This window comes from Electrophorus electricus, chromosome 15, assembly GCF_013358815.1.
Source record: "Electrophorus electricus isolate fEleEle1 chromosome 15, fEleEle1.pri, whole genome shotgun sequence".
In the NCBI taxonomy this organism is placed as follows: Eukaryota; Metazoa; Chordata; class Actinopteri; order Gymnotiformes; family Gymnotidae; genus Electrophorus; species Electrophorus electricus.
Genome location: NC_049549.1, coordinates 17490512 through 17509906, shown reverse-complemented (window position 1 = coordinate 17509906; position 19395 = coordinate 17490512). Strand labels below are relative to the sequence as shown.

Sequence of the window (19395 nt, the reverse complement as noted above, 5' to 3'; positions counted from 1 at the left end):
TAGCTTGTACACATGGTTCTTATTCAGCATAACATATTGTACTAGTTCTACTCAAAATATGGTTGATTTTCAACTTTATCATCTATGATCCTTTTACAAATTCTCCAGATTTAAAACAGACTCAATATCCACCCAATGCAAAAACATTCATTATTATTTAATTATTAATTTCCCTCAAAAATCATCAAGTTTAAAATCCATATGCTAAATTAATGCTGAAATGTCTGTACCAAGAAAATACAAACTGAAATCCCAAATAAGCAGATCTATTTTAAATTTGAAAAGGTTTATTTCAGAATTAACATGACCGTTTATTTCTCAGAACAGAAAACTAACCAAGTGCCCAAGAGACTGCCAGAACCCATGCAAAACTAGCTCTCTTAACAGCAGTCTCGACCAGGTACTATAAAACCAGTACTGTGAGCAGCAGTCCAAATCAGGTACAATGTGCAATCTGAAAAAAAGGGTCAGGTACAGGAAAGAACAGGGAGGTCACACCTGACAGGGCCAACACCACTTACTCCAACACAGAAAGGGAGTCAGTTTTCCTACAAATGAGGTAAATTGGCCAAAGGAAATTATATTTGTTTTTAATAATAAAAAAAACAAAACAAGAAGGCCCTAATCCTTTACCAATAGCAACAAATATTAACAGTATACTCAAGTTTCCAAATAGGTACATTACACGAATAATCCTCAGTGCAGAAGATTTACAAATATACAATGCGAACAATTTTTCAGATCTCCCTTCTGCAAGAAGAGTGAGAAATACATTAGAGACCCTGGTTCAGACAAAGGCCCATCGAGCAAACACCAAGGTCCATACCCAGCTTCCCACACACTTGTGCAGATTGCAATACTCTTGCTACAGTACTGCCTCTTGTCCTGGAAACCAAATAAATGCTTTTTAGAAATGATCTTCTAACAACAATCATAGTATTACACTGAAACCAAAAGTGCATCCACAAACAATTTGCTGCAATACATTAGACAGAGAGAGAGAGTGTGTGTGTGTGTGTGTGTGTGTGTGTGCGTGTTTCTGGCGTTCTCACCCTGACAGGGTTCTCTGAGCTTTACACCTCGGCTTTTTGGTTCTGCTTGACCTCCAGCTTCTTGCTTTCCTCTAGCGTGCCATCTTCCTTTTCTCCAGTTTTCCAGGAGCCTTCCCTAAGGCAGAGGATGCGTGTTTACCCCTCACGCTGGATTCAGGAATATCTCAACTCTATAAAATGCCTAGAGCTCCAGAAGGAAATCCATACGTGGAGAACATATACAATGGGACTGTGCCCCTTTTATGAAGGGTGTGTGCCTTTTTTAATCACCTGGTTTTCTTCAAGTAGAGCCAGTAGGTGAGACCAACAGCTACAGCAGCCAGGAGAAGCCCTACCATGACCCCCACCACCAGACGCGTCTGCTCCCTGGAGCTCTCTGCCTGCTCTGCTGGAAGTCAATGAACAGCATGCAGAAAGACCCCCCAACAATATGGCAGAGCTAAAACAACATGTACGCAGAGGGCGAGACTGAACAACAAAACAGAGGCTGAAGTACATCAACACACTTAGTTGTGCAGCAGAGGTTCAGCTGTGGAGATGCTCATAAACAGTTAATAAAAGAATGGAATCAACAAATGACAGATGGTTGAAAAACTGGTTCTGTGAGGATGCTGGTCAGGTTAGTGTCCTCTCCTACTAACCGTGAACCATGTTCCACACCATACCCACTGTGTTGATCACACCAACACATATAGTACAGAAAATACAGAGGGACATTTAATAATAATAAAACAACTATCTAAACTATCTATATAATAACTTTGGGTATAATTCTCTTATTTATACCCAAATCAGAAGAAGTCAGTTTGTGAATAACACATTATTTGCTGTTTCTCCAAAAAAGTATTTATGAAACCTCTTGAACTCACCTTGCTTATCCATTGTCACCTCGTCAAATACTGAAATCAGATATAAGATCATTCAATATGTGTGTATTTTTGAACATCCCAGCCTTTAATGCAAATTCATCAGTTCATCAGTAGAAACGACTGGAGAATGTTCACATTTACAGGTTCTCTGTGACTGTCCAAGACATAGTTCTTAGGGATCTCCTGAAGCATGCAAGCCCGTGGAACTGGCTGATGTGCTAAACGCTAAATCCCCAGCCAGGAGCTGCTGAGAGTGCTCCAGCCACCCCAGCACAGTCCCGCCTAGCATCGTGGTCCCAACACCTCTGCTACTGGAGCAGTCGCCGTGGCTACAGCGCGGGCTTGGACTGCTCCAGTAGCAGAGGTGTTGGGACCACGATGCTAGGCGGGACTGTGGCTTTTTGGGGAATGCAGAGTGAGAACGTGGGTACAGAGCCAGGGGTTAGAGTCCAGCATCCTGACGAACCAAGCAAAGAAAGGGAAAGGAACAGGAGAGTGGGCAAGCGCCAACCGTCTTGGGTAGATCTCACACTCAGACGCGAGCGAGGAGGACTGCCGATTGCCTGCACGTGTCCTTACGCACGACAGAGATTTTCTCTCACGCCGTATATCTACCCAGGAGGGTTTGGTATGTGGAATCGAAGGAGCACAAGCACCCTGAAGCGGGACAGATCCGCCCAGCCGTGTGGGAACACCTGTACTTACGAGTCGACACGGCGATGCTCTGTGTGTCCTGACCCAGACTGTTCGTGACGGTGCAGTTCACTGTCAGGTTCACTGTGGGGCTGATGGTGATTCTGTGGATGACTTTCCCTTCCACAAAGGCACTTTCAGTAGCCTGTAATTACAGCATCAAATGTGCATTCACCCATCACTCAGCACTGACCGGTACCACTGTGGTGAGCCTCTATGGTATATAAAATGCTTTATGTTCTATGTGGTGAAGTGCAATAACAAATAAATGAATAAACAGTGAACCAATACAACTTCGGTTTTGCCATGCACAGCTGTAATTGCACCATGTGCCACTTGAGGGCAGTATAGTACCAGCCTTCCATTCTACCGCTTATTCAACTGCTAACACCAGTTAATAGAGAGAAATAGAGAGAAATAGAGAGAAAGTGAAGCCCTTTGGTCTAGTGATGATCAGAAGATTTTTTTTAAAATTGACAGTTCAGCTCAGGTATCCGAAAGATTCAGAAAGACAAAGACAAAGACACACACACAAACACACACACACACACACACACACACACACACAGAAAGAAGATGCTAGTTGCTTGTCCTATTCAACAGGTGGCACACTGAGATCGTTCTTATTTTCTCTGCATGGATACTAGGCATCTGTCACTTTGACCATGTCAACGGCACATTAGACCATCACTTAAAACACTGTAGGGTCAAAATGGTCCCCACAGCTCTGAACATACCGCACATGTCCCATATAAAAAGGTTCAACCTATATATATTTGTAAGGTCAAAGCAGCACCGTGTACGGGAGGGTAGGGTGCAGTGTTTGGGGAGTTATGCACTCACATTGGTGCCATTGATGCTCCACTGCACGGTGGGTTTGGGTGAGCCAAGCGCCTCGCAGCTCAGCACCTTCAACATGCCATCATCACTGCGCCGCTTGGTCAGCCTGCTGATCTCAGCGGGACCTGCGGGAAGAGCCCACACGCTCAGGGGTCGTAAACACTGTATCAGGTGAACTGGGAGACACAGCTGAGAAGGCACCATCTCCAAACATATGTAGCTTAAAGCTGATGAAAGCAATTAATTCTCCAAACATTTTGGACACATATTTGAATGGCCATTGAGAAGTCTGGTAAATGTGAACATGAAGTTTTCCAAGATTGTATGGACAAGCACAGGACTGCTGGAGGTTGATATCAGGAACAGAGTGAAGCACCCATACCTTGGACAGCGAGCTCAAAGGAGGCTTTCTTCACAAGACCAGCCATGGTAGCCACACATTCGTACACTCCAGAGTCAGAGTATTTCAGCTTGTCAAACCTGGGTGCACCATTCAGCTTTGCATTGTTCTAAAACAGAGTTCTGATTGTTAGGACCGCGAGACAATCACATCCAGCTATGCGCAACTTTGAATGCGACACAACAAAATGCCCAGAGTGTAATGAAGTATCTCCGATGTTCATGTAGGTGGCGCTGGACGCAGGTGAGCCTTTTTGGTGTTAGTTCAAGCCAGGACAGTTGTTATTTTACCTTTGACCAGGAGATCTGGGCTTCTCCAGATGCGCTCACCAGCATGGCCGCCTCGAAGCGATCACCGACGTATTTCTGGACCTTTCCTCTTGTGACAAGAGCAATATCCAGATCTACAGTAAAAGAAACACAAAGGCAAATTCCCACCCTCCGTTGTTAAACTCAGCTGTGAATTTAAATTTCATCGTCCACTTGCATCGTCATTTCAGTTCATAACAGTTCTTAGCTACATTGTTCAGAGGCGTCCATTAGCTGGGCTGGGATGCATCGATGTGCGACCTACACGTGACCACGATGTTCCTCGAGGCTGCCATGGTGTCGTTGCCCACCAGGGAGCACTTATATTCCCCACTGCTGGCCCGCGTGACGTCCATCAGCGTGTACGTGTCTGACTTCTCCACTGTCACCTTCTTCCCCTGTGGAAGGGAGGAGCGTTTAGTGGGTCGTGTAAAGGTCGGTAGAGGGTCTGCCCACCTCTGAGGTCCAGGAACAGCAGCTCAAACCTGGCAGAGGAGTGAGCCCGAGTGGGCGGGGCTCACCTTGATGTGGAAGCTGTAGCCGGTGGGGGGTGGGTTCCCGTCGGCTTTGCACTTCAGGGTCACATTGTCTCCCTCCTTGATGGTGCCTGCTGGGGTAACCAGGAGGCTGATGTTCTCTGTGGGGTCTGTGGATGGGAGAGGTGTGGGAGTGGGCCATGAGCTCAAACTCCAGGCCCGGAGGGGGGCAACAACTCCCTTCACAGCTCTTTGTAATGCATGAGCGAGAGACTCTTAGTGTGAAGAGTGGAGATTTTGTGTAGAATGCTGCAGGGCTGCAGAGCTTTTGAGAGACGCAGCGGGGCTGGGTTCTTCGTAACCTTGCCCCGAGGAGTTCAACAAATCCCCATTCAACCTTCAATAGCGCCACTTGTTGTCTTTCTAAATGCAACACTGCCTGCCAGTAAACGCTGATGAGACTCTTTTTCGCAGCCAGTCTGAGTGGAAAATGGACCACTCTCAATTACCCCAAACATCACACTGAGTGTGATTTGTTCTCTGACACTGACGCTGCCTTTGTCTACGCAAAAGTATGATTACCAAGATATAAAGATCTAGAAGGTTGGTCTGTGTCAGCGAAACTCACAATTGATGATGAAGGTCACAGGGCCGGACAGCAGGTCAGAGGTCAGGCTCTTATGATGGATGGCGCAGGTAAACTTGGCGTTCAGGTCTCCCTTCACGGCAGCGTACTCGAGCTTGGAGGACGTGGACAAGAGGCCAGTTGCTCTGTCTTCGTGCACGGCTGCCGTTAGCTTGACTGCTGAAAACACAAAGCTCAGTATGGTGACAGGTACTCCTCTGGCTCCAGCTGCCACTCCAGCTTTGACCTGTGACACTTCTTACCTGTCTGATCGGCCGTGAGTGGAACGCCATTCTTATACCATGTAATGTTTGCCGCTGGGTAAGCGTTTTGGGTGGAGCACTCTCCCAGCTGGAAAACATGACCAGAAGGAGAAAAGCAAGCATAAAAACTAAATAATGTCAGCATGTTTGACTATTATGCAATTAACCTTTATGCACTAGAAAAAAAATGATTAAATCCATAGTTATTAAGTGCCAAAGAACAACTAATCTATTATAGTTTTACATCAAGGGAAAATAACAGTATTACAGATAATAACATTAATTTAAAACAAAGAAACCTTTTTCATTTAGGAGTGTAGAAGGATGTATAACCTTTCATAAGTCGCGATTTGATCAGATAACAGTCCTGACTAACATCAATGCTACAATGAGAGCAGACCATGTCTGTAAAGACCAGTGTGCCCAGTGCATCCGTGTCCAAATAAGGGCCTTAAATCTGCAGCTGGGACCTCAGCAAGGGCACGTTCATGCAGAGCATAGTCTCCCTTTACAAGATTACACCCATTAAATAAATAAATGAATGAATGAATTAAAAAAGGACTGTACCGACCTTCTAAATCATCACACTGCCAATAAAGTACCAGACATCTATCTCAGAATGAGCTGCAAACATTCTGAGTAGATGTCCCGCGATTGTAGCCATGGTAAACAACTGTTTCAGGCACTGGCCTTCACACATAGATAAAGGCAGAGCATTCAGTCACACGGGGCGTTCAAAGGCAGCAGGGCAGTGCAGACACTCCAACTAGACCCTTCGCTTGCAGTGAAAGGTTCAGTTTCAACCAAGCTTGCTTATTCTACTTTTTCCCCCCAAAAGACGCCAAAAAATTCAAGGACACAAAGCAAGCCATTATCATTATCATTCTTCTGCAGTCTTCACCAAGGTTGGATGCCTTGGCATTTAATCTCATAAAAGTGTAGTGCGGAGTCATGCAGACAAGCCAGCAAGATCCCCATTATGACATTACAATTATAACATTACAAAGCAACATCCAACATACCGTAGTTAGTTTGCCAATCTCTGCCTCTATGGCTTGATTAGTTATCGTGGGCACGGAGGGGGCCTCTGTGGATGAACAGAAAAGTGTCAGCTGGTCCAGTCATAGAAATGATCTCACATTCATTTCAGTATATTGGTGAGGGTTTGCGGTTGTTCAAGCAAACGTACTCTGAACTGTCACTTGAACAGGGTGCTCAAATATGTCGGCACCGATGACCACCATGCAAGTGAAGATCTTCTGATCCACCAGTTTTGCCTGAGATATGCGCAAGCTGAGGTCTCTGGTCAGGCTGATCCTGCTGTGGTAGTCTGCGTTGTCAGACAGAGTGGTGTTCATCCCCTGAGATTTGACCAGGAGGTCACCAGTGCTGCCATCGGCATTGGTCTGGGGAACAGAAGCCATGACAATCATGTTCTTGTGATGTTTGTACTGACAGAGGGCGCAAACACAATTACCTTAACTAAGGCATTGCACACTGTCAAGTGGAGATCATACCATCTAAAACATATCTGTAGGATCTGCACAACAGCACATGTTTAGAAAAACAGATAAACACACGACTTCTTCTTCTCTTCTCATTAGGCAGACTAGCTACTAAATACTACTGAACTTACATATTTCCATTTGGCTATGAAGACCTCCTCTGGCCGGACATTCCCCTTGTTGCAAGGCACCTCGATAGCTTCTCCATACTGGCCAACTATGGTATGAAGTCCACTCACTGGAACGAAGAAATGAGAAAGACAAGTCAAGAAGAATGAAAAACACTGGGACAACTTTGCTGGTGGTGAGGGACAGGGTAAGGTTTATACAACACTCAGGCTATCTGTACTACTGTAAACATGTGATATTTTAAGCATGTAGAGTTATCATTATAAGATAAGATAGCTTTCAGCTGGCAGACATGCGTAAGGGTTTAATTATTTTCCTCATGAAATTTGAATGCTGTTGCACCATGCTAAGAGGCAGGCGTGTCAGTCAAAATAATTTGTCAGGCAAAGCAGTCAAAAGAATTTGAATATGCAAATGAAGCTAGATGTAGTTATGGTTGTGCACTGAGCATAAGCACAACATCAGAGTTGTATGGCAGAATACAACTATTCTTTGTAAAGACAAGTATGCCAGACACATATCTAAAGTTTGGTCAAGCTAAGTAGAAAAAACAGCTTTTGTGTGGAGAAGGAAAGAAGCATCCTTCTCCTCACACAACTCTCTCAAACACAACTCACAGGGGAAATCAGACCCCTGCTGTCTCACTCTCAATACCATTCTGGAGATGAAGACAGAAGATATAAGCCCTGTGTTATTAAGTGCTAAAATTGGCTGCTGTAGAGCGAAATGTCCACAAAGATTAAACAGCAAATAACTTCCAGACCATGGAGTGTGTGATAAGTAGTCATGAACAGTACAGTACTGGAGGAGTCAAGTACTGCCCTGCTCAGCTACCAAAATAACACACCAAAAAACATCTGAGGCTCACCAAGTAATGGCCATCTCAACATTCCACATTTTGATAGCACCGACACCGCGTAAATCTGTTTTGCTGATGGCTGAACACAGCTAAGGGCATCATTTTGTTCTTATTACTACAATAATACTTATGCACATTCAGCAAATGGAGATTTCTGAACTATGAATATATAAATAACATGAATATATAAATATTTTTGACAAAACTGGGGAATGTAGCTCAGCCAGTTAAAGGGATCACATTATATCACAACCCTGCACATGTTTCATTCAAGAGACAGCGATGACACACATCCCATGAACATGCAATTGTGGTATGTAATTATTAATCCTCGTAATAGCTTTAAAATGCTTCAGGCTCGGTTTCTGAATGGAATTTTTTTTATCCCATTCTGATAAAGCAACATGCTTTAGTCCATTGTTTTAGTAACAATGGAAATACAAACAAACACTTGAAAATCTTGAAATTCTAGTTTTTCGTGTCACTGCATATTCACTTCTACCCGACGACAGACCCAAGCACAAACACTCCCCCTCCCAAGAAATGGGACAAGACAAACACCTCCATCCCTTTTCCTCACTGAGGGAGGGACATCTGGGTCAGCACCTCTGCTGTATCTCTCTGAAGTCCACAATAGTGGCTTTCATTCAAGATGCAGGTATCCTTTACCGCACACAAATCCTACAATACTTACACTTAGCTTCTTGGTTTATCTTCCTGAGGTAAAAGGTCACCCATGACTCTAAGAGTATGAATAAGCCATTTCTTTTCACAATCTCTTTTCGAACTTTCAAGGCACAAGATCAGTAGTTGATCTGGATCGGTTTCCCCATAGTTCCAATCAAACTAGATCACCGTGAAACCAGTTTATGTGTTTAACTGCCTTTTAAACCAAAAACACCCTTAGAATGTCTTAATGCCTTAATTCAAGATGTTTGTGTGAACACTGAGAAGGTTGTGTGTCCACTGAGGTGGTTGTGTGAACCCTACAACAGATGTGTGAACACAGATGTTCACACAACCACATCTCTGACATTTCTTCCATAAGAGGTTCCAGCTGTAGGCTTTGCTCCTGTACAGACTTGTTGCATACAGGCCTTTGTTTGTGTAGAAGTATCTGTCTGATCACTGCACTACAGTTGGAGGTGATGAGTGCTTGTGTTTCTCATCTGTCCTTAATCAGGTCAGCCTGCTCTAGCTCGGTTGCATGTGACGTTTTCAGAATCTCTACCAAACCCATCTGGGATGTTTACTAAGGGATTAGTGAACTCCGTTTAGCCCACACTGCAGAAAATCACAACATGAAGTACATCTACCATTTGTCACTTTAAAGACACTTAAGAAACTAACCTAATGGCTTATAAAAATGTAATAAAAGTTGAATGATTCTCTGTTATTCTCTGATGAATCTTTAGATGTGAAAAAATGTTAATATTCTTTTTTGTTACTTTCTTTTTTCTGTTTAAAGTACCCAGTGTCTGTTTGAATCACTTTGATGCTAGTCTAAGATTGGTAAAAGAGAACCCATCCGAGTGGAATTGCTAGGCAACGGCTATCTGTGATCTACATGTGTTTGTAATAGTCGCTCTGCTGCCTGGATGCCAAGGGCAGTGATGCCCTAACAGAGCTTCTCTCCATCCAATCTCACTTGACAAACACGATGCTGGGTGGCACCTACATTAGAGGACAGAACAAACAGTAGAGCACACAGTGAGAAGAGAAGGGGACATTGTGCTGCCTCCTCACAGCTGACCACCAGGTGAAATAAATGCATGCTTCCACCTGCAACCCCTACTGTTTTAGTGTTTCATTCGCAAACGTGAGGTTTGTCTATTTGTTCACCCATCTGTCCCCTAATTTGCTCAAACAATGATTCAGTGCGTCGTTATTAACTCCGATGTCCAAACTCGGTGTCAGATACTGGGTCCCTTAACCTGTGCTACAGTCTCATACTGCCTGACCTTGCTGAAACATTACAACAGCCAGCGCTCATCTGCAATATTTATCTAATTATGTAGGAATGTCTCAACGTCTCTTATGTCTTCACCACTAATCGCTTTAGTGATTTATTGAAATGATAGATGATCTAGTGAAGACTAAAATTCCCATTTTGACTAATTAAACATTTAACGCAATAATTAGTTATTTGGATATTGATTAAAAAATACATTAAAAAATAATTTTACCATTAAGGATTCTACTAGGCTGTAATAGGCTGCCATTCAGGGGAAAGAACTGCTTTTAGGAAGATCCGGGATGGTCCCTGCCCATTAGCGGGAGAGTGCACAGCACAGCTGGCCAAGTGTGTTTCTCTAATGAAGAGAGGTCAAATTCATTACAGCATGCTACCGTTTTAAAGAGATGACACACAGCCAAGGAACTGATTCTGAGCCCCTGTTACTCTCCCAAAAGTCCCCCTCTGCTCAAGCCAACAAGCCAAGCACCATTAAAGCTCTGCAAAAATTAATAAATTGAAGTCTTCAAATATCCATGACAGAGCCCTCCTTTGAAAGCAAAAGTCAGTGAGCAGGTTGAAGGCTGAGTGCACTCCGGAATCACGTCCATTAAGGTCTAAATTATGGATTTAATGGGAGGAACGCCCTGTTGAGATATGACAGGCCTGTCATGACGAACCCCATGCCTGACCCTAAAGATCCACCGGCAGATCACTTTAATGAGGAGCCATTAAACCAGAGAGAGAGAACCATTAACAAAATACAGCCAAGATGCTTCCACCAGAGTCCATTAACCTGTACCACAATTTACAATCTTCAGGTTATGACCGAGTCTACATTCCACTGTCTGTGGGAAAGGTCCAGATGACCTCATACTGACAGTTATGCATCATACTGCACTGGTAAGCTTTTTCTATCACAGATGTGTGCATCATCTTAGAATTTACTGCTTACCCAATCTACTATTATTTTAAATTATTTTTAACTAACATGCCCCTGTACAATAGCTACATCTTAAACAAGATCTATTAAACACTCCAGCCAGGGTGCTCACTCCCTCACACAGCCAGGGTGCTCACTCCCTCACACAAGCAGGTGTCTGGCTTTTTCGTTTTGGTTTTTATTTTGTTTTGGCAGACATCATGGTCATGCCTACAGGCTGAGTGCATGTGAATTCTGGAGTCTTGCATATTGGGCAGGCTCAGCTCAGTCTTGGGCATGCTCAGTTCATCAGTGCTGGAGTCCAGGAAGTGAGGGCTATGTGAGGACCTGGGGGGTGGGGGAGGGGAGATGCCAAAACACAAAGAGGCGCTACCTCTCATGAGGAGCTGGAGAAGCCCTGTCCCCAGTCCAGCCTTACACACCAGAACACCACGCAGCCCGGCGGTGTGAGTGATTGAACTGCCGTTAGCTGGGCATACAAAAGCTGTGCAAATATTAATCTTAGAGCCATCTATGTTTGTGGGCTGGACAGAGAAGCACCCTCTGAGCAGGATGGGAAAGAAATGTTTGTCCAAAACATCAGCTTGCTCCTGTCCATAAGAGCTCCTGCAGTCTGGTGTGGCCGACCTCCGTTTGCACCCTGTGCTAGTGCAAGCAGTTGCCTGGGCAAAACCGTCACCCTCCTGCTCAGCTTGGGGCTTCTTCAGGGTCAAGCCGGTTAGAGGGTTCACACAGGGACTTACACTGTCCATGGCAGGATTGCCCAAACAGCTATAGTGTGAATACACCACAGCTGGGTTGGACAGACTCTTCTGTCTACTCTCAAGCACTCACTTAAATTAAGATCTCAGAGAGACTCAGTTTGACGATTAAAGAGAGACTTGGTTTGAATATTAAACAGGTCATTAAGCTCTCATCTCTATGAGGCATGTAGGGGGAGATGCTGTATTGACAGTGTCAGCGCTAAACTGGACTCCTTTATTATACTGTGAATGAATAACTTTTTACAGCCAACACTTCAGTTCATATAAAGGAAACGCAAGCATGGAATAGCCTATTCAAAATGCAGCAGGCTTCGGCTTGGCTTAGAAGCTACCAGACAACAGAGAGGCAGAGAGCCGTCAGACACAGAGTAACAGAGCTCACCTGGAGCAGGTGTGCCTGCCACAAAACCACACGGGCCAGCCTGTTCCAGCCTGCATGCTCCGAGCAAAGGCAACATCAAAGTCGCTCCAAATAAAAGTAAAGCCCCCACCTGCAGTCTGTTATCTCTTTTCCTGGCCAACTACAAAAGAGCTGCGCTTCAGATTAAGACCTTTTCCACCAGAGCCCTGGCCTCTGTGTGTGTGTGTGTGTGTGTGTGTGTGTGTGTGTGTGTGTGTGTGTGTGTGTGTGTGTGTGTGTGTGTGTGTGTGTGTGTGTGTGTGTGTGTGTGTGCGTACCAATGCCGAAATCACACAGGACAGCAGAGGAAGAAGAATATCGTGGGTGGTTAAAACACAGGTCTGCAGGGAGCCGTGTGCATCCCAAGGCATTGTGGGTGGTTTCCAGGCCATGTGAGTGCGAGCTGTGTCGTTTATGACACTGTTACAACACCTGAGGTGTTGCTATCACTACCAGTTTTGTCAGCTGGGCTTCTGCAGAGGTGGGGCAGGAAGGGGATGGGTGGCATGGGGTGACCACACCAGGTGAACATTTGCCTGTTTGAAATGAAAGAATGTAGTTTTTTCAAACTGGATGGGAACCAGTTAAAAAACCGAAACGTTTGAATGTCAGTTTTTATAATTTAAGATGCAAGTCTATAAATGTTTCTGCATTTAACCGTGTAAAACAGGATGCCTTAACTGTCTGGGTTTATTCTGACAATCTGATAACACATCTGATAATAATAATAATAATAATAATAATAATAATAATAATAATAATAATAATTCTTCCCTATAGTTACCCATATCAAAGAGCAGGCGAGCTAAGGGTGTCTTTTCCATTTCTCGAAAGCTGGTTTGACTGCTCTTGGCAGATAAAAAAAATTGATAACAATACCTCCAATTTGACTAGAGTGCACGTGTGCTTAAAGAACACATGAACTGGGAGAAGAGTTTTATTTTTGTGGGCTGGAGCACAAAAGCTCAATTTGCACTGCAGCGGGAGGAAGAGACGGAGATGGAGCTCTGCAGCAACACGGCGCTACCCCACTCGACACGCTCACACAAGGAATCAGTGCCTATAAGTCTCTCACTGCACGCAGGAGCAGACCCGCGTACTGCTCGCTCGAGTGCCTGGTTCTGTCCGCCCCACTAAATCAGGCCTTGCCTCTGACAGCTATTTTTGGCCTTGCATCAGTCCTGAAACTCAAAGAAAAGGTCACTGTAATCCAGTTGAATTACAGAGATAAAAGGAGATTATAAGTGTTCATATTTCTGATACTTCAAAACTTTGGCAATCTGCTCAGTGACTGCTAACGTGTAATACCAGCTGTGCATGAATGCTACAGCTGCACACGGCACAGGAAACATCAACAGCTTCCTCATTATGGTTCAGACAGTGAATTCGGAAAGACCTAGGATTAAATATACTATGACAGTAAATTGAGCTCACATTGTCCACACTAGCTATGCATTAAAGCTGTATTCTACTAAATTTGTTCTCAAGGACTAACTTTACATTTTAAATAGAATTTTAAATGTATTTAAATGTTTTAGATTAAATATTCAACCAAAACCAGAAATTATATAAAGATCCTCCTTTAAAAAATGTGATCATTCTGAAAGTTAAAATAAGATCAACATTCACTGTAACATATGGTTTCTTTCCTGGATCCTGACCCACCCTAACCAGGACTCAGTAAGATATATGGCTGTGTTGTTCACCCTCAGCTGGTGCATGCAGGTTACTGTGAAAAAACAACAAAACAAAGCCATTTGCTGTTAGTACTATCCAACAGAACAGCTCTCCCCTTGCAAACGGGACCTCTATGAGCAGGTGCTTAGGGGAAGCCATCACATTACTACAGACACACATGTATCCCAGCCACCCTGCTCCCTGCAGAATGCAAATGTTTCTCATTGAATATTTCAGGTATTTGAGAGCTTTTAGAATATGCAGCTCTATGAGTTACGGTTCTTATTCAGATGAGCCCCACGTCCTTCTTTCAGGGACATGAGCAGGGGTGTGAAAGAAGAAGACAGAGAGCTGATTACTACACCCCCCCACCCCACCCCACCCGGCCCCCCAGAGGTGCTTCTATACGGCAGGGGAGGTCTCCCTGGGAGACGTCGTGACCGTACACGCATCGCTTAAGGAAAAAAAAGAAAAAAGAAAAAAAAACGGGCGAGGTGCGACAGTGTGGCTGGTAGGGGGTCCGCGCAAGATTTTGAGGGTACTGCATAACAAAAAAAGGGAGGAGCAACCCGAGGCATTGTCCCTCCCCCTGGGTGGAGCTCCGGAAGCAGTAGGGCGTTCCAAAAAGCCAAAGCTACCTTCATGCATTTCAATGGAAGGCATTCCTGCATGAAGAGAGGACCACAGCTAGGAAGCCAGCACTGTCCCTTACCCGCTCGTAAAGAGCAGCCTGTCTCCTAGTCTTCCAACACAAAACAACTGTTCTCTTGTTTGTCTGATAACAGATAAAGTGGTTCCTAGGAGGAACGGCTGTGTGTCGGGGGATGGAGGCGCTGAAGACCTGAGGAGAGCAAAATGGAAAAGAACAACATAGCCACCGAGGAAAACATTTTTGAGCTCCCTGAGTCTTAACGCTCTTACCTTCACAGTGATAAAGTTTTGAATAAAACAAGACAAAAACAATACACCACCTTTCCTGCTAAAAAATGCATTGCTTTGGGCGAGGGGAAAATCATTCCGAAACTCATAAAACCACAGCTGAAAACTCAGAGGCTTTTCCCGATCCGCAACAAAGACAATGCACACACACACACACACACACACACACACACACACACACACACACATATATATATATATATATATATATATATATATATATATATATAATCTTTTATAATAAATATATAAGAAAAGACTATACAAAGTACAAATTTAAGACTTTCATCAATAAATATGCACTTAAAATTTTAAGATCATGCTTTTATTTTGAATACAAGTACTTTGTTTCCTGATGTCCAAAATGAGATGTCAGTATTGGTGAGTTAGAGCCCAGAACCCAGATGCTACTGTAATAGCCTGGCAACTGTGACATGCCTGGACAATATTTTACACACAAGGCTGAATCCTTCCCAGGGTACAGCAGTAGATGCAGTTATTTTAGTCCCAGTGATATATACCTTTGGATCATTTGAAGGTAAAATAAAACACCAAAACAAACACACAATATCTTGTGTGGAATGTCTGAAGCTGGTCAGGATACTTAGAGCACACACACACACACGCAAACACACAAAAAATGTGGGCTCATTTGTGTATTGCTTCAGCGGCATCTGTATAACCATGGCCAGTACTGCAGTAATGATTTACAAATGATACACCATGCAGGCCCAGAAGGAACGTTACACATTTCTTACATAGTGATAAAAGAGTGAGAGTGTGAACTGAAGACAGCTCCTACAAAACACTACGCTAATGCATGCCGAGGGGCTGTGAGGACGATTTAAGAGACAAAGGAGGAAACTCACCCTTTAAAATAAACTGACTGAGAAAAAGGACGGTTTTCACCTACACTGTGGTGTAAGTGAACATTTCTTGACTTGCGTTGTGTAAAAGGTCATGTTAAAGCAGGACACACGGCTCAGACATTTTTCCAAGAACAGACATTCAGATCTAGCAAACTAGGACGATCCCACCGGCTGGACGAGTACGGTCAGGTGTGACGTGTCCTGGTGGTCTGGGGGGAGGGAGACGTGCTGGCGCTGCACTAAGAACAATGACCAGACACCTCTCTCAGGATGAGGCTGTTTTCCATGGCCCTTATCTAGCTGGGCAGGTCTTAGACTGGATATTACTTACAGTGCTACAAAAAGTGTTGAAAAATGCCTTTACTGACCAGTCTGACGTTCAAATTCTAATAGTTAAACTGATTATCAGAGACCAAACAACTACATACAAGTTACGTGACGCATGGATTATCTGGGGACATTTTAGGTCTCTGTGTTTTAAATAACTAACTCACTCATCAGAAAAGGTCACATGGTATCTCCTGAACCTGAGAAGCATTCCACCAGCTTTCTGAGCCACTGAGCGACAGCAAAGTTACCCGAGTGCTTCAGGCGGGACCCTCGCATGGCTTCCCATCACTCAACAGGATGAGCTAGTATCAAACTGACCGTGAAATACTGACGCCTTCCTGCACCTAGTCATGGCTGAGTGCAAGGCACTCCTACAAGACATGTGGCCCCTGACAGTCTCTCTAACACTTGGTGCATATGGTAGGATATACCATGATGAAGACAATAATGATGACCATGACCACTGTGGCACATAACAATCTTCAGATCATAGGCTATTCTCAGCTGAAACCACTTCACTGCCATAGACTATACTCAAACCTGCAGGAGGGAAACCGACGCCGGTCTTATCCCAAACGCCTCTTTCACTCACTCATACTATCTCAGTCTTTCCCCCCACCTCTATCTCTATCTCTCTCTCTAACACACACACACACACACACACACACACACACACACACACACACACACACACATACAACTGCCAAAAGGATTTATACAAAATGTGTACAAAAGTTTTTTTTTTAAATGCAGCACGATTAACGTCAGTTTAAAAACTACAAGAGCCTGTTAAATTTTAACCTTCCTAGTCCGTGCCTGAGTATCTGTGTATACTCACCCGACTGCTAAACTTGCAAGGGGTCCCCTAATCTTATCTTTACCGTAAAAGGACGGTCTTTAATTAACGTTCTTATCATCTCTCCACAAGCCAAAGGACGCATCTTTGAATTTCTTTCGGCTTTGTACCTACCTACACGGAGGCCACTTCAAGGTAGGCAACTCTGTGACATTCTAACAATAACTGGGTTCATTAAAGTCAATATATTGGCCAGCAAAACTTCAGATTAAACTGCCGCTGTTAAACAGGGTCCATGCACCGATCCATTTCCTCGCTTTTCCACTGTCATGGAAGTCTCCAAACCAGGGCATGCAGCTGTGAAACCCGTCTAGGCTGAGGAAGAGACGAGAGTACTGGTGTGTTGATAAATGAAGCGCCGTTACCTTGATTCAGTAGGGCGGCGTGCAGCACGCCAGCGAAGAGAACAGCCACGTGCATCCTTGGTCAAACCAGTGACTCCTGCACTCAGACCCGGGGTAGCCTCGCGCGTACGTGGAACCGTGCCTTACAGAACAAGCCGCATACGTCAGCGAGTTCGAACTTCTCCAGCCGTTAGCACTTGCGTGCCCGACTCCGCTCGAGTATCCCTGGACCGCGCACCTCGGGGAAGCCCCGCCCACAAACCGCCGCGCGCTTCACGTCGCGGTAAATTTGGACAAAATATCAAACGAGCGGGTGGGTCCGCGCGCTACCGGTGGGCTGCTTTTTGATTTTCCGCTAATTTGCGGATTTAACTGTCCTGTGCTGATGCAGCTCAATCTTTCTGAATCGCTTGGTGTCCATTTCCATGACCCCTCCCATTGTGAATTCAGCGTACATTAAAATAGTTTTATCTATCCATTGATGCTGTCCATAAACAATATGGCTTAATTTGCATTATTCTTTACATTGGAGTGCATAGTTAACGCTAAATGTAAAGGCCTGGTGTAATTCTGTTAACACAAGATAAAGGAATCGTAATATCTCAGCAGGTGTTAGTGTGTTAGTTCGTGTTCTTTCTCTCCTTTTCACTCTCACCTTTACTATTTACATTTTATAGCCGTTATTGCCCGAAAGTGTCCCTCCTCCCCCGCACGAGCGCAGGGTGGGGCGAGCTCTCACCACACTCACGTTTGAATTGTGCTCGCTCCTGCGCGAGCCTGAAGGTGGTCCTCAGAACGACGTGAAACCCCGGGAGTGCTGAGAGCGCGCCACCTATTATGGGTTCAGAGACGCCCTCGCACATTCGTCCATACTCCTATAATAAGTCTACTTTTCACGCAGCACTAAAAGATGGCCACTATGAACCTGGCTCCGACAAACCACTTATTACAAGGCCTGAACTCGGAGACACAACGGGTCATTAGTAGCCGCACTTATTAGTTTGTATAGGTTCACTCATCAAAAGGGCAAAGAAAAAGACCTCTTAGATTTTATATTCGGTAGCGATTATTGATCTGGATTTAACCTGTGATATTTATGCCTCAGTGCTTCATTGTAAATTATTACTCAAAAGTTGTCCAATCTAAGTTTGTAACTACGGAAGCCTAAAACTTACATTAGAGGAGTATTTACATGCGAAGCATCCACATATTTAAGCATTTAGTATATGAAGATTGACTATTCTCTACAAGTACGTTTGCAAAAGTGTGTTTATGTTCTGCTATAGGCAGTCGTGTCTGCCTATGTTAAAGGGATAGATTCGTTATGGAGACGAGCCCGGCTATCGATACCTCCAGTTTAGCTCATCATCGATAACGCGACAAATCCGGACCCTCCTGCTGTAAGTGCGACTGAGTCTACAAGAACCCCGAGAGCCGTTCGTGGAGTCTTTTCCGAAGCACTTATTGTAAGATATTAACAAAACCCCACAGAGCATGAATGCGAGGTAACAGTGAGGCCTCATTGTGTCTGCAGCGCAGGAGAGAGGGGACTGAGATCGGAAGCGCGCCTCCACTCTGTCTGCCTGCGAGAGTCGTGGATCCCTTAATGGCCAACACGGTGTCAGTCAAAACTCGAAAGCAAGAATGCTTCATTAGTTCATGCTACCGAGTGGCGTTGAGAACACTGAAGACTGACTTCAGTGTTACTGGATTTCCCTGTTCTCAGCTCTTACGTTTCGTGTTGTGATCCGTCAGACAGAAGGTTAAAAATGATCGCTTTTTATTCTACATGGTTGTTGATGGTTAGGGTAGTCGCATCATACATTCATTTTGTGTTTTCTGTCAAATTTGTGTCAAGCTGACCTCAACTTTTAGGAACTGATTCACTTTAATGCATTAAGACATTCTAGTATTGTAATGCCGCTCTAAGGATAATATCAGGAATAATCTCACTCATATTTCGGTTAAAGGTTACTGAAGAAATATCAAAGATATGCCAGCAGAATTCAACCTAAAATAGAATTGCTTTTCTTCAAGATAGAGGGTGACCCACAGAAAATATCTGAGGCTGAATCTCTTTATTCTGTCCTGAGTGTTTATAGTCTGTCCTGCGTGTTTAGAGACTGTCCTGAGTGTTTAGAGACTGTCCTGAGTGTTTAGAGTCTGTCCTGAGTGTTTTAGAGGCTGTCCTGAGTCCTACCTAATTTCCAGTTGCCAATTACAAATACATTAAAATTGTTATTTGACCCACAAAAACTGAAAAACTTCCCTAAGACTACAAATAGTCAAACTACTTTCAA

The 19395-nt window shown here is 44.2% G+C and overlaps 1 protein-coding gene across 5 annotated transcripts; it reads right to left on the bottom strand.

Annotated features, from left to right (window-relative positions):
- Window positions 1–17291, bottom strand: alcamb (activated leukocyte cell adhesion molecule b). Of its 5 annotated transcripts, none has more exons than XM_027011698.2 (16): window positions 17117–17291; window positions 7163–7269; window positions 6716–6932; window positions 6549–6613; window positions 5527–5614; window positions 5267–5443; window positions 4684–4808; window positions 4428–4560; window positions 4145–4257; window positions 3837–3963; window positions 3458–3579; window positions 2627–2759; window positions 1922–1951; window positions 1323–1440; window positions 1053–1167; window positions 1–885 (listed from the first exon to the last, which is right to left on the bottom strand). In XM_027011698.2, exons 1-15 carry the CDS (start codon window positions 17169–17171, stop codon window positions 1074–1076), a joined length of 1704 nt encoding a protein of 567 aa, XP_026867499.2. In that variant the 5' UTR covers window positions 17172–17291; the 3' UTR covers window positions 1–885; window positions 1053–1073. The 5 variants fall into 5 exon arrangements, with proteins under 5 accessions (XP_026867499.2, XP_026867500.2, XP_026867501.2 ...); XM_027011699.2 differs by having other exon boundaries at window positions 1323–1437; XM_027011700.2 differs by having other exon boundaries at window positions 5267–5440.
- Window positions 17292–19395: the final 2104 nt, after the last annotated feature.

Bases quoted from the DNA above. Each gene is read 5' to 3' on its own strand.
- alcamb (XM_027011698.2), bottom strand. From the start codon at position 17,171: ATGCACGTGGCTGTTCTCTTCGCTGGCGTGCTGCACGCCGCCCTACTG. The intron at 5,615-6,548 runs GTATGTTGGATG...CATGTTTTCCAG, and splicing joins AGATTGGCAAACTAACTACG to CTGGGAGAGTGCTCCACCCA. The intron at 3,580-3,836 runs GTATGGGTGCTT...CTCTTCCCGCAG, and splicing joins CTTTGAGCTCGCTGTCCAAG to GTCCCGCTGAGATCAGCAGG.